General features: G+C 29.5%; 2 protein-coding genes and 1 pseudogene across 2 annotated transcripts; all 3 read right to left on the bottom strand.

Moving 5' to 3' along the window:
• Window positions 1-2,921: 2,921 nt before the first annotated feature.
• On the bottom strand, window positions 2,922-4,501 carry LOC120195998 (annotated as a pseudogene).
• A 3,242-nt stretch (window positions 4,502-7,743) lies between these two features.
• LOC120195970 lies at window positions 7,744-8,404 on the bottom strand. Its single transcript, XM_039197900.1, has 2 exons — window positions 8,270-8,404; window positions 7,744-8,237 (listed from the first exon to the last, which is right to left on the bottom strand). Exon 2 carries the CDS (start codon window positions 8,233-8,235, stop codon window positions 7,864-7,866), a length of 372 nt encoding a protein of 123 aa, XP_039053831.1. The 5' UTR covers window positions 8,236-8,237; window positions 8,270-8,404; the 3' UTR covers window positions 7,744-7,863.
• Window positions 8,405-15,114: 6,710 nt separating this feature from the next.
• On the bottom strand, window positions 15,115-15,628 carry LOC120195965 (aquaporin NIP1-2-like). Its single transcript, XM_039197896.1, has 2 exons — window positions 15,574-15,628; window positions 15,115-15,359 (listed from the first exon to the last, which is right to left on the bottom strand). The coding sequence occupies exons 1-2, from the start codon at window positions 15,580-15,582 to the stop codon at window positions 15,123-15,125; spliced, it is 246 nt and encodes an 81-aa protein (XP_039053827.1). The 5' UTR covers window positions 15,583-15,628; the 3' UTR covers window positions 15,115-15,122.
• Between the last annotated feature and the right edge of the window lie 1,562 nt (window positions 15,629-17,190).

Genomic DNA, 17,190 nt, shown 5'->3' with positions numbered 1-17,190 from the left:
CCTTGAGCTTTGTAATCTCACGATTTAACCATTGAATGAAGTTTCATTTTATTTGACTTTGGGCCTTCATCTTTTCACTGTTACATATTGGTCACTATCCGTGCTTTATGGCATTTTGTCTATATTTGATTCTGGTTTTAATATTTTCAAATATTTCAATTTGATCTCTGATTCAATGTATTTTATAATCTTTGTGTTATTCGAATTGGCCATGATATTTATGTTTCTTATATTTTAGCCACTGTTTGGTATTTGGTATAATTACTGTTTGAATCTTTAAGTTTCTGTTTATTCTAAAATTGACCACTGATTTTGTTCTGTTTTATTGTAGCCATTGATTAATCTAGTTTCTTTATTTTATGTTTCTGATATTGTAGTTTCAATTTACACAGTTTAGTCACTTGTCTATAAAGCTTAGTTATTTTATTTTATTTGCGTTATGGTTTGCCATGTTTGCATGTTTACATTTTAACCCATGTTATATTATTGTACTCATATTTTACTTTGGCCACAATGTTTGTATTAGTTTCATTTTAGTCATTGATTTTTATATGTTGTATGTTTTGGCCACAATGTTTGTATTAGTTTCATTTTAGTCATTGATTTTTATATGTTGTATGTTTTGGCTGATGTTCAAATTTGACTCTAAGATTTGTAGATCTGTTCATTTTAGCCACTAGTTTGCATTCGGTTTAATTACTATTTTAGTCCCTACGTTTCTGTTTTTGCCATTTTAGTCTTTTAATTTTCTATTTTTCTGTTTTAGCACTTTAATTTGTTATTACCATGTTAGTCATTGTAATTATTAAATACTTACTTTTTGACCATTATATTTTGGGTTGTAACATTCTTTTAATCCCCTATGTATGTACATTTTTCATGTTATGTATTTATTTGTACCATATGTAATTAAACATGCTTAATTCTATTTGTTGTAAATATTTATTTCACATATTTTTATTTCTATTTATTTCCATTTTTCTTTATTTAAATATTATCCAAATACTTTTAAGAACACGTATGCGTAGAATGAGCGTGGAAAGTATCACTTGGTCGAAGTGGTGCGATCCGATACGGCATTTTAACGACATAGGAACTTGCAACAAGTCGAGTATATTTCACTAATTAATTAAAATGATGCAATGTGTGTTATTTTAAATAGTAATTTATTTTATGTAAATGTCAATTTCAAAATTTGCATTTGTATTCAATTCACATTTTAGTTAATCAATTTATTTTGTTGTATGCAAACGTCAATTTTATTTATATTCGATTCACAGTTTATCAAGAGAGAAATATTCTTTATGGATGAGAAATAGTCGAGTTAGCTTTCCCGATGGAGGATTGCTAATTTCGAGATTTCTTTTCGAGTTAAAGAATTTTCTCTAATTATTTAATTCGAAGCAAATTAATCAACGTTCGATAAATAGATCATATTTTAACTTTATATTTGATTTATAATTTCCATCAACACGACTATATGTAAGCGATACAGTACCAATTTTGGGCGCTGTGGGGGTGCTAATCCTTCCCCACACGTAACCGACTCCCGAACCCATCAAATCGATTTTCTGGTAAACGTAGACCCCTTTTGTCTTTAAAAATGATTTTTCTTAAAATTATTCTTGAAAGACGTTTTTAGGTATTCGACCTGCCTAATCTAAAGGTCGATGGCGACTCTTTTCAATTTTATTCAAATCAATTCAAAATCACCCATTTTTTCAAAATAAAGTCGTAATCGTTTTTAAAATAATATTTAATTGTTTTACCTAAAAAAAAAATGGTTATGACATAAACATGGATATAACTTTTGAGATTAGTCAAGAATTGATATATCTACATATGCTCAAGTGTTTTTAGGTTAGAGTTGGTCCATAGAGCATGTTAAAGATTCGAATGGAAATGAACACATAATATACATAGTTCAAATTAAATAAGAGTAAATTATATGTGTGATCATTTAATTTTATAGATATTTTAATTTGATCATTCATCTATTAATTTTATCAATCAAATTATTTAATGATATAAATTATTAAATTAAGTCACTTGTCGGTAATATTTAAGAGATAAATTGATGAGGCATTTACTTATATATTTTATCAATTTGCTCATAATTTTAATTTAATTCAACAAATATAATTATTTAATTAGAGAAATTTAATAATGATTTTAATTTAATTCAATAAATTTGATAATATTTATATAACAAAAATTTAAGATTCGAACTACGGTAGAACCTTTATAAATTAATACTCGATAAATAAATAATCTCTCTAAAATAGTAATTTTTCTCCGTCCTGACTTGGGCTAAGGTAGTAAAATAATAATTTTCGGGCTTACCCTTATATAAACTTATAATCCATTCAATATTATAAACTAATAATTCTATAAATTTACAAATATAACTAGGACAACTTAGTAAAATATGATTCTATTGTTGATTTTTGCACATCTTTTATGTGAAGACATGGTTGGTTGATTTTAATTTGGATTGAGTAATTAAGAATGTTTAATGTTATTTATATGATGGTTGATTTCCTTACCATACATGAACTTGCATCAAGTTTTAATTAGTACTAACTTCAATAAACTTTGTTTTTTAGGGGTATGTGTACTATATTTGATTAGTCACATTATACATGAACATATTTGAATTAGTCAATACAATATATGTGTTTTATTCATGAAGAATAATAAACATTCGTTGAATCGGAAAAAATCTCTTTAGATTAATAAATTATTAATTTATCAAATTAATCTATACCTCTTTAAATTAACATAATTAAATTATAGAGGTGCAAATTTGATGGTAAAGCTTTCAGAGTAATGTGAAAAATAACAAAACAATCCATGTCGATACGGTTCGAGGTCATGCGATACCTTTCAAGCAAGAAAATAAGAAAACGAAGTGAGAACAGTTATGGAATTGCACGAGTCATTTTCCGTAACAAAGCAACTCCATTCACCTGTGCTGTTTCATTGGCAGCAGTCCTGGTCCACAGTGCTATCTTATCCTGCTTGCCTCTCACACTGACAACTTCTCCGCAGATCTCATCACCATACTCGAAATGTTCACCTATCAATGCCAGCGAACTAGAATAGCAAAAATAAATGAGATAAGGCCACGTTTTTCACTTAAGCATCGAATTTTCGTAAACAAGCAAATGCATTATGTCATCTGAAATAATACCGTGTACAACCAAGATGTATCTGACTTCCCCTTCTGGAAGGTTACAGTCCACTTGCCTCCATTGGCACAGACGGGGTCTTCCCACTTTGGCTCGATTTTATGTTTGAAACAATGAAAGTCCGCTCCCGCAGCCAACTTGCTCGGGTGATGTATGTTGTTGTAAAGACTATAATCAGGAAAGTGTCGTTAACTAACAAAGAGAAATAAATACAAGAAGGGACGCATGAAATTAGTAATCAATGGCAGTGATATAGAGACGGTCGGAATATTTTATTTTTCTATGATCACATAACTTATTCACCGAAGGCATCAAGCACCAATAAAAAAATTTAATAAAAAAGATTAAATCATCGTAGAGCCAATAAAAGCGCTTTCTGCGACATTGATCATAGCAAAATTAAAGAACATTTTGATAACATCCAATTCATATGAAACAAAAATCTACAAAACATCAATCTGTAGTAGGCTGCTCCAAGATCCATATTGTACACATTCTTCCACTATAACAGTTAAAGCAAATCCCATTTACACTCATGTATAATCACAAGATTATAAGCGCCAACTGTTTTACTTTAACTTAGTCGTGTGTGTCAGATGCGAGAATGTAATCAACAAGGTTATGGTTATACTTCTCTAAGATTTCCCATGTATTTGAAGTATCATTGGAGTATAGTACTAAATTACGGCTGCAATGCAACATAATGAAAGCATCATAACGATTTTTAAGGTCATCACAATTTAAAAACATTGTGAGCTATTAGAAACAAATCTCGTAAGCAACAACCGTCTTACGTTCCATAAAGTGTGCAAGACCACAACGCAACTGCAACAACGCAACCACAATTTAGAACTATGATTCGAGGTCAATTCTATGTCTCTAACCCAAACAGTAATCAAAGGAGGAAAATAAATGAACTCATTTTCAGAACAATAATCCAAAAGCTAACATATCATCAAAAATCCAGAATCTAAAAACTCAAGATAAGGGATAGAATCCACATGTTACATATCAAAAACCAGAATTGTTCGATGGTGGAGAAAGTGTAGATAGGGCGCATAGAACTACCCCAAAGTAGCATGCTTCGATTTAGCTTGAGGGTTATCGAACCAGAAGGTCCAAGAATGCTCAAGCGGGTGAGATTGTTCGACGACACCTCCCTTCAAATAAGACGACGTCGTATCATCTTCTTCCCCAGCGACCTCCCCTTCCTCAAGCTCCTCATCTTCTTCGTCTTTCAAAATAGGGTTAGGGTTCTTGTTTTCCTCCTCGCTGATGCTAAACGATTTCAGGTTTTCTTCGATCCCCATACTATTCTCTTTCTCTCTAGATTTATTGTCGTTAAAATTTAACGGAGAAGTAGACGTGACAGTTAAATATATTGATATAATTACACATTTGATTTATATTACTTATATTTTAATATCTTAAAATTAATGTTAAATATATAAGTAAAGATAATAAAATATGTAACTATATCAAAATATGCAACTGTCACATCACATTCTCTGTTAAATTTTAAGATATGTGGCTTGATTGAAATATTTAAATAGTTGGGTGATCTAATTAAAGAAACTGAAACATCGATGGTCAAAATGAAATGAGATAACAGTTGAGTGGTCCCCATGTAGTTTACCCTTATAAATATTAACGTATTATAAGACTTGAATATAAAATTTTACTGAAAATATATTAAATTATTATTACTCAACTTAACATTTATTAATTAATTGATATTTAATCTCAAGCTCGATTAAGTAACTTGTTTATGCTTCCTACTCCATAAACCAATTTCACATTGGTACTATTGTTTTAATCAAATGAGCAAACTGCAAAAACTTTCACGTAAAAGTATGTTATAATCAATGGGATTGATTCAATTGGTAAACAGCTTGATATCGTTTAAACAATGTTTCATGTTCGAGTCTTTCTGTATACAGAAAATTCCCGTTGGGAGACTCACCCACCAAAACTATATATGCCAACTTGAATCAGTCTAGATTAATCAAGACAAATCTTAAAACTAGAGAGAGAAAAAAGTAGGTTATAAAAGCTTCCTCCAGAATGTACTCCAATCCATCTAGTAGCCCAAACAACAAGGGATCCTTTGCAACACGTTTCTCTTCATTTCTATGTGTGTTATTTTCATCCTAATTTAGGTATCCGTATTAATCGCTGGATATTTCATTTGTTTTCTTTCTTCTTTAATTTTGTGTGATGCCAATGAATTTTTTTTCCTTAAAAATAATTACTAGAAATAAAATTTTATACGTAGAAACTAACGTATGACTTTATATTATGGGATGTAAATTTAAAATTTTATATTAAAAATTTAAGGATGTAAGTATGAATCAATCGACCTTAATGGTTAAGGAATTATTGTTATCCCTTGAAATCTCGTAATCAAGTATCATGTATGCATGTATAAACGTTTAATATCAAATGATTGAAAGTTTTAAAAACAAATATTACTTTGTATTCATTTAGACCAATAAAAAATTAATTAATTTAAATATGTAAACTAACTAATAATTGAATTTAAAAACATCTCAATGCCAACTAACAAAAATGTGCAATATATATGCCCGTTCATGTCATATATAACATCATTTATCATGTGTTACTTTTTTTATTAATTAACATTATTTTTCTAACTTGGTTATACTCTTAGAATTAATAAATAAAAAAGCATTAGATGTCAAAATGAGAAAAAGGATGTGGTTTGAGGCTAACTAAACAATAATGTTGCGTTTTATTACAATAATACGAGTAATAAAAAATCAATTATTTATAATTTAAGAAATTGAGTGAATTGTGAATTTAGGTATTGTATCATACAGAATATTTAAAACCTATGGTTATCTCATTTCCATTCTATCGCTCTATTGTAGTTTATTTCCATACACTGCAGTTATCACATTTCCTTTTGCTGAAGGCCGGTGGTAGTGGCTTTTCCGGCCACTTCCCTGCCATTTCTTTCCTTCTTTTTATTATTTTTCATTCAATTAATTTCTAGTTATATATTTTATAATATTTATAATAATGTGTTCTCTTGGTTTTTTGTTTATTAAAGGGTATCATGGTTTATTGGTGTTTTTGGACTCTATGTAGGTTTTTTTCTATTGATCTCTTCTTCTTGGTGTAAGGTTCTACTAAATTTCTTGGTTGTTTGCTTTTCAGATGTGTGACTTCTCCGTTTGTTTATACGTGTTTTTGTTAGTTGTTAGATATTTGTGTCAAATGAGACTGTAATTAAAGGGGTTGATTTTTCATTCATCTGTTTTGGATATTCTTCAAGTTCTTTTTTTTTTTTATGTTTGGTGTTTGATAATGTCAGAATGCTTTGATTTTGTATGTTGTTGCCTCAATCGTTAAAGTTCTTGCTTAACATACTATCACTAATCGCTCATTGTTATATTCTGTTTACGATAGTTATTTACGTTACTTTATCATAAATATATTATAGTCCTATTTTTTTATAAAAAAAAACTATGTTTATGATATTATCCTCGTTATTGATCGGATGATCTCACAATATATTTGATCTTAGTTTTTTTTCTTCCAGACTATAATCACTGACCAATTCCTAAAATCCTATGCACAGCACGTGGCTTCGTTGTTAATCTTCAAAAAAATTCACTAAACTAAACCGAAAATCCGGTTCGATTCCAACAGTTTGTAAACATTATTAAAGTTAACTAATTATTATTATTTAGTATATAATTATCTATATAATATTATATTCATTAAATATTTGTGAACAATAATTTAATAATTTTAGTGTAGGCTCACTAATATTTGCTAAATGTTATAACTATAATCAAGTTAAACATATTTGAATAGTATCAGTGATGATAGAGAATATTTTTTTAAAATTTTAGATTTAAACAGTTACATTTATAGGGTATGACCGTATGAGTGCACTGCTGATAAAATACGAAAATTTTAAATATACACTTAATTTTAATAATATCGATTTTGATACTTAAAGTTGAATTCTTTCATAGAAGTATTGCATGTAGTCAATATCCATCAAATGATCTCATGTACGAACTAAATGATTTCGATGGTAAAAGAATTATTACTATTATTTGATGTCACAGGCTTGAGCATCAGAAATGCTAAGATAATAAGCGTTCTACATTGATAAAAGAATGGTTAGAGCATCAGAATGGATCAGAGTTTTCTTAGAATATATATTACATTGTACTTACTCAGATCACTTATAAAAGAAAAAATTAGGAGAAAAATTAGAAATTTTGAACTTAATAGCTACGTGAATAGTTATCATTATATTTTCTTTAAAACTTGTATATTTATAAATTATATTTTTTTAAATAAATTAAATATATTTATAAATATATAAGTGAAAACGTTTTCATATGTGCTTGGAAAAAAAGGGAAATTTCCTGGTAGCCAAACAGGACTGGAACGACGATGGAATTATGCAGAATGTTAACTTGAAGTCGAAACCTTAAAGCCAAGAAATCATTACATTAAAATTAGAAATTGGCCAAGGAAAAAAAAAACTTACAAGCAAATGGATAATATGGTAATAATCGTTGAAATAAAATAATTATATGAACATATCTCCCATATCATTTCTGAAATTCTGGAACGATGAAACCAAAGAATTCATAAAAAAGGAAAAAGAAAAATGATTTCACCAGTTTTATGCTTCCAAAAATCCAGTCAACTTGAGAATCGAATTCCGCACTTCACTCAAATCCCTCCCTTTAAGCGTCCTTCCATTGCCTATACAAACAGAAAACGCCATTTTCGCTGCGATTCTCCTCCCTGATATCACATGCGGCGGAACAATTTCGCGGTCATCGTCACGATCTTCATCAAATCCATCATCGCAATCGAAAACAATACTGTTATTACTCCTGTGAAGCGGGATATTAACGGGAACCGAATGGCAATTCCTGGATAACATAGGCCGGCGGTGATCGAATAATACTTCGGATTGAACGGTTACGCCGCCGTCGTGTGTGCCGTTGGAGAATATAATCTCTGATTCCTGAAACTCTTCCTCTGCCATTAGAATTGGGAAATCGAAGATTCAAATTGGATTCAGGTATTGTTTGTGGACTAATTTGTGAAAACGAAGAGAGGAAATGGATTCAAAAGGGAATGAACTGAAGGGAAGAATTTATGAGAGAATCTGAAATGGCAGTGTTAATTTGTTTGGTGATTGAGAAGAACGAGATTGGCGTCACCCACAATCACAAGGTTTTGAGTACAGTCCAAGCTTTCCTTTTATAATAACATGATCAGTTTTTTAGAGTTAATTTCATCACACACACTCAAACTATGATCATCATTTTACATTGGTCCTTAAATGTTTAAGCATTCTACTTTCATCCCCAAGTTATGGCTATCATTCTAAATGAATCCCACGATTTTGAATTTTCCAAATTCATTCCCAAACTTTCAAACATTCCAATTTCATCCCTGAACTATGACCCACACAAATTAATTCCATATTTTTGAACATTCTAGTAACCTCCTTAAAAATCATTCAAAATATTTGGGAATCAAATTGGAACATTCAAGAGGTTTGGGATTAATATATTGGGGATGAATTTGGAATGTTCAAAATTTTGAGGATCAATTTAGCATAATAGTCCAAGTTTGAGATGAAATTAGAAATTTCGAAAGTATAAGAACTAATTTAAAACAAGATTGATAGTTGGAGGATTTGTGTTACAATTAACTCTATCTAAAAATATGAAAGATATTTTGATAATTTTATAAGTAAGTTTCGCGTAAAATATTTTCCGGAAAACGTTTTTTTTTATTTTTTAGTGTTTGGTTGGAGAAAAATAGATTGGTCAATGTAAAACATTTTTCTGTTCAATAGAATTTCCTTTGTATTTTTTAAAAAGTGACTTACAGTTTAATTTTTCGTAAGTTATTTTTTAAACTTTTCACTTCAAAACATAAATACTCAAAATAATATTATTTTATAAATTTAATATTAATATGATATTTTAGTATCATTTTAATAAAAATATTAATTACTAACCTATTTAAAATATATTTATTAAATTTTTAATAATATAATAATAATATTATTGCAATAATGTACTCAACTATATTATAATAATATATCATTCTATTATATTCTTATTTGAATAATATATAATAAATTATTAATAAAAGTTATATTATTTATTAATTTCTTAAAAATAATATTATTGAATTATTAATAGTGAATACTTTTATTTATGTATTTAATATTAATATAATAGTCTAATAATATTATAAAAATTCCTTCAAATATATTTATTAATAATTTTAAAAGACAATATTTTTATTTTTTATAGATATTCAATATAATTTATCATATTTTTATTTTAATAGAATATACTAAAGTTAATACTTTTATTTATGAAATTATTGAAATAATATTTTAATAATAATATTGGCATAAATAGTATAAAAAATTATTCTAATATTTTTAAAATAATAATATTAAGTTTTTATAATAAATAATATTATTTATTATATTTTATATTTGCAGTAAATAGTTTCTAAAAAAATTATCAACTAAGGAAAAATGATTTACACAACATCTTCCAAAGACCATAAAACATTTATCAAAAAATATTTTTCAGAAGATATAATTCATTTTATGGAAAATATTTTTTAAAAAATATTTTTAATTAAACAAACTGACCCTAAGTTTAATTGATTTTGGGATTTTACTACACTCAAATCAAATGGAGAATCAATGATTAGTTTAACTATCGATCTAGTTCTTACTATATCTAAAATAGATCATCGAGTACATCCAATTGCATTGAGCTCGTTAATTACACCGATTGAGTTAATTTTAAATTTGATTAATCTCGAATTAATTTATATTATTTTAAATTTGAGTTATTCAGGCTTTTTTATTGGATTTTTTGGGTCAAGGTCGGATTGTCGAATGAATTGAGTTGTATTTCGTTTCATTTTAATCGAATTTGATTTCAAATCATTATTATTTAAAGGTAGAAAAGCATCAGAGACTCTTGTCTTTTTTAAAAAAATTAACGTGATCCTTCAATTATTTTTTCATCCAATTTAACCTTCCAACCTAGAAAATAAGTTTAATGTGACTCTTTGAACAACGTTTTATATCGTTGACCATTACGGTATTGACGTAGAGATTCACAGTTCCAATGTGGCGGTCCACGGTGACTAATGACAAAGTTGATTTTTTTTTTGTTCGATGACCAAATTGATTTTTCTAAAGAATTAGGGCTTATTTAGTTTTTAAAAAAATAAAAATCATTATAAATTTTAAATATACAATATCCAAAAAAATAAAAAATAAGAATATTAAAAATAAAAAAATTATTAAATATATAAGTTAAAAATACTATTAAAAATTAAAAGAAATGAAATATATATCATAAATAACTTTTAAATTATTAAAGTACTTAAAATATTTTTTGAAAAGATATATTATACATAGTATATACATGTAACTAATGACATATCCAAAAATTTATAAATTGGGTTAAAAAAATTTAATATTACTTTTTAACAAAATGTGTATGTTAATTTTCTTGTTTTTCATCATTTTCTTAATATATTGAACTATATTTAAAAATTTATTTAAAATAATGAGTATGTATTTATATCCTAGAGAACGAAATGCATCCGCTCCCTGCATATATAATTATATCATCAATACTTATATGCATAATGCTTAATAGATTAGCCGAGGCTTTTAAGTTTTGTATTTAAATGTAATTAAGGGTAAAATATATAAATAGTCCTTTAACTTTTAGGGTGTTTCCATTTTGATCACCAAACTTTTGAAACTTACAATACAGTCATCAAACTTTTTTTTTTCTCTTTTTGATCCTGTCGTTACCTCCGTTAATTTTTTATACGTGACACTTAACCCGTTAATGTTGTGAGATTGTAGTAGCTTCTTCTTCCTTTTTCATTCATTCTTTCTTCATTCTTCATTCTTCTTCTTCTCACACACTCTCTCAATGAATCGTCCAGCCCAACGGTAGAGCGTGGAGTCAACAGTGTGACCGGGGCCATAACGAGATTCCCTTTCGCGTGCCAGCAGCAGCTGGCTCTGACTGGTCGAGTTGTCAATGGTAGGATTGACGGTATGGCTCAGTCGCGGTCGATTCTCTTTTTTTGAAGCCTTGGCTGGAGGAGCTGAAGGTGTTGCTCGAGTTTATCCCGTTCGATTCGAGCCTGTCGGAGTTCAGTTGGGTTTGGGTTTCGTCGGCATTGCTCGAAGTGAACCGGATTCCTCATAGGCCAGTCCTTGTAAGGCAAGGATACCAGCCCCTCTCGTCGACCTTAATCTTCCTCCTCCGATCGATGCTTGACATTTTATCCATGCCTTTGGGTCCTAGAGATGTTCGGAAGATCCTAGCGACCGCTTTACCAGCGGAAATGTTGACTTTTTGAGCTTCAAGACCTCTAAGCCTCGTTTTTTGCTCTTGTTTTTTTAGTATAATGAATGGGTAAATTAGAGAAGTGGAATGCCAAAACATGAGGCATTGCTACACCTTTGTTCAATAAGCTAAATAAAAAGTAGCTCTTGTTAAGATACAAAAATACTGCTTCAATCCCAGAAATGTTTTACATATGGAGCGGCAAAGCTATACCTGCAAATAAATAGCCATCCCATATCTCGACTGAATCTGCCAACAAATCCAGAAGTCTGAACGTTTCTTCATTTGAAATCGACATTGCATCAGATGAGAAGAAAACACACCATTTACTTCCAAAAATTGCTTTGCTTGAAGTTCTACTACAGAGTCAACAACTGAGACTTGTGATCAATTGCATTGAATATGAATGTGCCTGATATGGGAACAAACTGTTTCGTTATAAGCTTGATCACTTCTTGTCGAACGCCAACGCAATTTCCCCCGACTTTCTCGTCGCCGATCTACGCTTCTTCTTCTTCTTCCTTAGTATTTCGGTCCTTAAAAATGACAAATATCTGAGATTTATTGAGAGAGAGTGTGAGAAGAAAAAGAAGGAAGAAGGAAGGAAGAAAGAAGAAGAGGAAACAGAAGAAGAAGTTGCTGCCACGTAAGAAAATTAACGGATTAAATGTCACGTCAACAAAAAATTAAAGGAAGTAATGGCATAGAACAAAACGAAAACGAATTAAAAGTTTAATGATTATATTATAAATTTTAAAAAATTGGGTGACCAAAATATAAGTATTCTAAAAGTTTGGGGACCTATAATTAAAAAGTAATAATTTTTTGTATTGATACACACATTTAATCATAATTCGAATAATCCAGTTAGAGTAGAAAATTTGTAAGTCTCAATTACTCCACTTAAAGTGCTTTGCATAAATGTTGATAATTTGACCATATGTTAGATGTATATATTTTATGTTTAATTTATATTTTGTGATTTTATAATTTATGATATATATTAGTTGGTTAATATTTTTAATATTTTTATTATATATATGTTTAATTTTTTTTAATATATTTATTTTTATTTTTTAATATTCAAATAATTTTATATTTAAAAGTTAAAATTTAAAATGATTTTATTTTTTTTTTAAATTAAGTAAACCCCTGAACTTTTTGAAAAAAAAATAAATTGACCCTTGAACAAGATAAAAAAATAATATATCGCATCGTTCATTATGCCATGAGTCACAATGGATCTCCACGTTAGTATTGTAATGGTTAATGATGGAAAAAATGATCACATTAGGTTTGTTCTTTGAGTTAGAGAACCACGTTGAGTGAAAAATAATTCAATGATTGCATTGATTTCTTCAAAAAGATAAGGGTCTCAAATGCCTTTTTATCTTATTTAAGTAATTCAATTTGATTAATTTATATTTTATTTAAGGAATTTGATTTTTTTGTATAACTAAGAAATAAATGTCCTACTTGACTTTAAACTCGAGTCTAAATTCGAGTTTGAAACATTTTCTAATACAAAATAGAATTAAAAATTCAATAAAAATTATAAATTATTAGAATAAAAATAAAATACTCAAATAAATACAAGGACTAGATATCTCACGTACACTCTTTTTCTACCAATGATCGGGGTGGAAAGACGTAATAAGTGTAAAGTTTAGACGTCCGCAGCTCAGCGTATCCCACGGCTCATGCGCCGCATAAGCCACCGCGGCGAGCGGTGGCCCCACGCGAGAGTGGCGTGGTCCACTATACTTATCCTCCCCTAAGTATACGTTTTTGAATACTATAAGCCAACTGTTTGTTGACACGTGTGAAGTGATGTCAGAATAGCTGACATGGCGTCAACAACTGATTTCGTGCAAGTAATGTGTTACGTAAGAAAAATAATAAAGGAAATAGTAAAATCCATAAATAAATTGACAACACAACTTTTGTTTGTAGGGTAAATCATGGAAGGTTAATTACTAAGTCGATTATATTTTGATCATGCCAATTTGTCAAGTAGGTTATTAACTTATGAAATTAGTTTCAATTGAGCTACTAATTATTAACCAAATTGTTAGCGGACTCAATTACAGAGAATTAAATGTTGGAAAAATAGGAATTTAGAGACGATATTGAATTGATTAGTGAAATAGATGTTTTTATAGTACATGTACAAGTCATAAGCAATTGAAACTGATTTTGACGAATGGTCAACAGTAGCAGTAGCAGTAGCAGGTGGCTTTGATTCATTTCCCCCTACATTTTAAGATCAAATTGAAAGAAAATTAAAAATACATGAATAAAATAAAATTTTATGTTATATTTTGACCCAAATTATAATTGGTAATTCAATTAAATTTTATTGTAACTCTAGTAATCGAAGATTTTTTGGTGATTGACTTTATTTAATAAAAAAATATTTATTTTAGGCAATAATTCTTATGAAAAAAGAATTTTTGATGATCAAGTATTTTGCTCTATAAATATAAATTATTTCTTAACCTTTAGGATAATATGAGAGAGAATTATTTTTGGAGAGATATAATTATGTTTGAGATTTATGTAATATTTTTGGTATTTATGCTACAAAGATAGTTTTTGTTGGGATGTTGGAAATTGGAATAATGTTTTGGAATATACTAGATTTTGGTATTTATACCGAATTTTAGATACATTTGATACCATATATTTGTACTATTTGTGTTCTCTACTTTTATAGTAGATTTTTGTAAATTGTTCATCTCGCATGTGAAGGTAGGTAATATAACACATATATACATTAAATATACAGTGTATATATATATATACACACTCGGATTCGATAATCTCGAATATATAGAATACTAAAGTAGGTTGGGGGGAAAAGCTCGTACACAGCAAACAACACATTCAGCAGCACGGTAGAGCCAATGGCAAGTCCTGCAAGTTTTCCAATCTGCAAATTAGAGGGATCAAAATACAATCCGATCTATAGTATAGGGAATTTTATAGTAATTTTATCCTAAGATAAATCAAAATACAATCCCGGTTGCTATCAAATGCCAATGAGAACCGTTGGCTTAGGCTTACAATGAAAGAACTGATATGGTGAAATCGGGAGTAATCCGGTCGGTTCATGCGACTAAAAACGAGTCATTTAGTCGGTTTGGTTTCGAATCTCAACATTTGTATCTATTTTCCTATGACTTGTTTTGGAGGGAAAGAAGATGAGGTGAAAAGGCAGAACTTACAGCCCTGTTATCCGTGGCAGCACCGGATATAATGAACATAAGGTAGAAAGTGATGATGAACTCAATCACGAATGCCTGCAAATCCGACCCTTGCGGAGATGTTCCAGCAAAGACATCATGCGGTCCGCTAAAAAGTAACCGCAGGGTCTCAGCCGCCAGTGTTGATCCAACAACTTGAGCCAATACATAAACGAGCACCTACATAAACAAAGCAAAGCAGATTAACCATTGCAAACTATTTTTTCAAATCCTCACAGCTTCTTAAAATTTGATCGAATTTCGGGTTAAACGCTTGCCTTTTCGAGAGGAAATCTTTCGCAGGTTGCAAGAGCAATGGTGATTGCAGGGTTAAAATGGGCACCGGAAACGTGAGCCAACGAGTAAAACAAGACGATCACGGCTAATCCCCACACCGTGGCGATCCCCGGATGTGAAACCGCATTGTCATTGTTGGCACTCACCACCACTGCTGCACAACCGGTAAATATCAGAAAATATGTGCCCAACACCTCAGCTAACAGCTGTAAATTATAAAACAAAATCAAACCATTCAATCTCAATAAAACATAACAAAATTGACCAGTCGCGTCACGAGACGAACCGAAATTATCTTCTTTGTGTACTCACAAGTCCCATAGGTGCACACCTGAAGGTGACAGAACCTAAAGAGACCTGTGAGTGCACAAAGCGGACAACTTGAGCCGGTTCGTGACATTAATACACATATATAGTGACCTTTTGCATAATGGTACAGAGAAACAGTTTTGAGACTCTTTGGTTTTGGGGGATGATGAAGGAGGACTATGATTATTGGCTTCACCATTAACATTCAAGACAACATGATTTCCATTACTCCGAGACTCAGCGATTTCAGCCATGATCGCCAACTTTTATTGGATATTCGGATCGAAAACGAGAGTAAAGCAAGTTTACAGAAGACAGAGAGAGATTGCTTTATGCTCTTCAACAAACTAGGAAGAATTGTGAACATGAAACTGACAAAAGCATTCCAATTTAAGGGAAAGCCTAAGATATATAAAAAAGAAGGGTAAGAGAGAAAATATCGAACAGAACTTTGAGTTTGTACGGATAATCCGAATCGAGTACGAGTTTTACTAATCTTCAAACTGATGATGGTAGGCACAGGAATCATGTAACTTTGTTATAATATGAAGACTGCTCTGATATGAACTAGATTTTTCAAGGCGGCATTCTATCAAACACCTAGGAAACATGAAGTTAAGCATGTGATATTCTCAACTAATCGTTCAAACGGAAAAAATGTTTTTTTTTTTTCATCTTAATCTTATCTAATGTTGATTAAGGTTGAAAAGTAGTTTCTAGATTTGTTTATATTCACATGATAAATTCTTTTCTTGTTAACAGTAATAAAGACCAGTCTAGTATGATGATTAGACTTGTATTTAGATAAAGTTCGGATTAAATACTTAATTTAATAGTACTAATATTTTATTAGAAGTGTTAATTGAATCATACCTCGTCAAATTATGATTCTCATTCTAAATTGATTATTAAATTTTTTAACATTCCAATTTCATACTCATACAATGACCTATTCTAAATTAATCTTCAAACTTTTGGACATTCTAATTTTATCCCCAAACTATGGCCCTCATTTTAAATTAGTCCGTAAACTTTTGAACATTTCAATTTCATCCCAAATTATTGATACATGTTAATCGCATCCTTTATTAATAAAACTATTAAGCCAAGCTTTATTATTATATTTTTCAAAAATAAAATTTATGTTAAACTATGATTGAAATTGAAATTATTGACATGTCACCTCCAACAAATCAATTTATGTAAATATTCAGGTTTAAGTACGTCTAAAAAAATCACGTTGTCAATTAGATACTCAAAGCCAAGATCAGGATTCATTTTTAAAGACACGTGATATTCGTTGATTAGTTATATATGTTAGTACATTGGTAACATATTAGTAATAAAGTTAATTTTGATTAATATATGTATTAATTTTCAAATTTATGTATTAGCTAAGTACCTGAAATCAAGTTTAGAGACGAAACAAGTCTGAAGGGGTCCACTAAGTATTGACCCATTTACCCAAACCAAAGTTTTTGGGCCGAACAATTCAAACAAGTGATGGTATGTATTAACCCTAAAATTAATACGATTAATTATTTAGATAACGATATCTTAATCATGGTGAGATGATAATGAAAATTGTAATTGAAGACATTTATATGATTTTTACTAGTATAATAGTTATATAATATTTATTTTAGATATTTTTAATTAATTGAATTGAATAGTTTATATAATGACAAAAAGTTCTTATGCAATTAATTATATGAATTTGTTTACTAT

The sequence above is a fragment of the Hibiscus syriacus genome, unplaced genomic scaffold (assembly GCF_006381635.1).
Source record: "Hibiscus syriacus cultivar Baekdansim isolate YM2019G1 unplaced genomic scaffold, ASM638163v2 tig00117022_pilon, whole genome shotgun sequence".
Classification (NCBI taxonomy): domain Eukaryota; kingdom Viridiplantae; phylum Streptophyta; class Magnoliopsida; order Malvales; family Malvaceae; genus Hibiscus; species Hibiscus syriacus.
The sequence above is the reverse complement of the archived record's forward strand: the minus strand, read 5'-3'. Positions and strand labels throughout refer to the sequence as shown.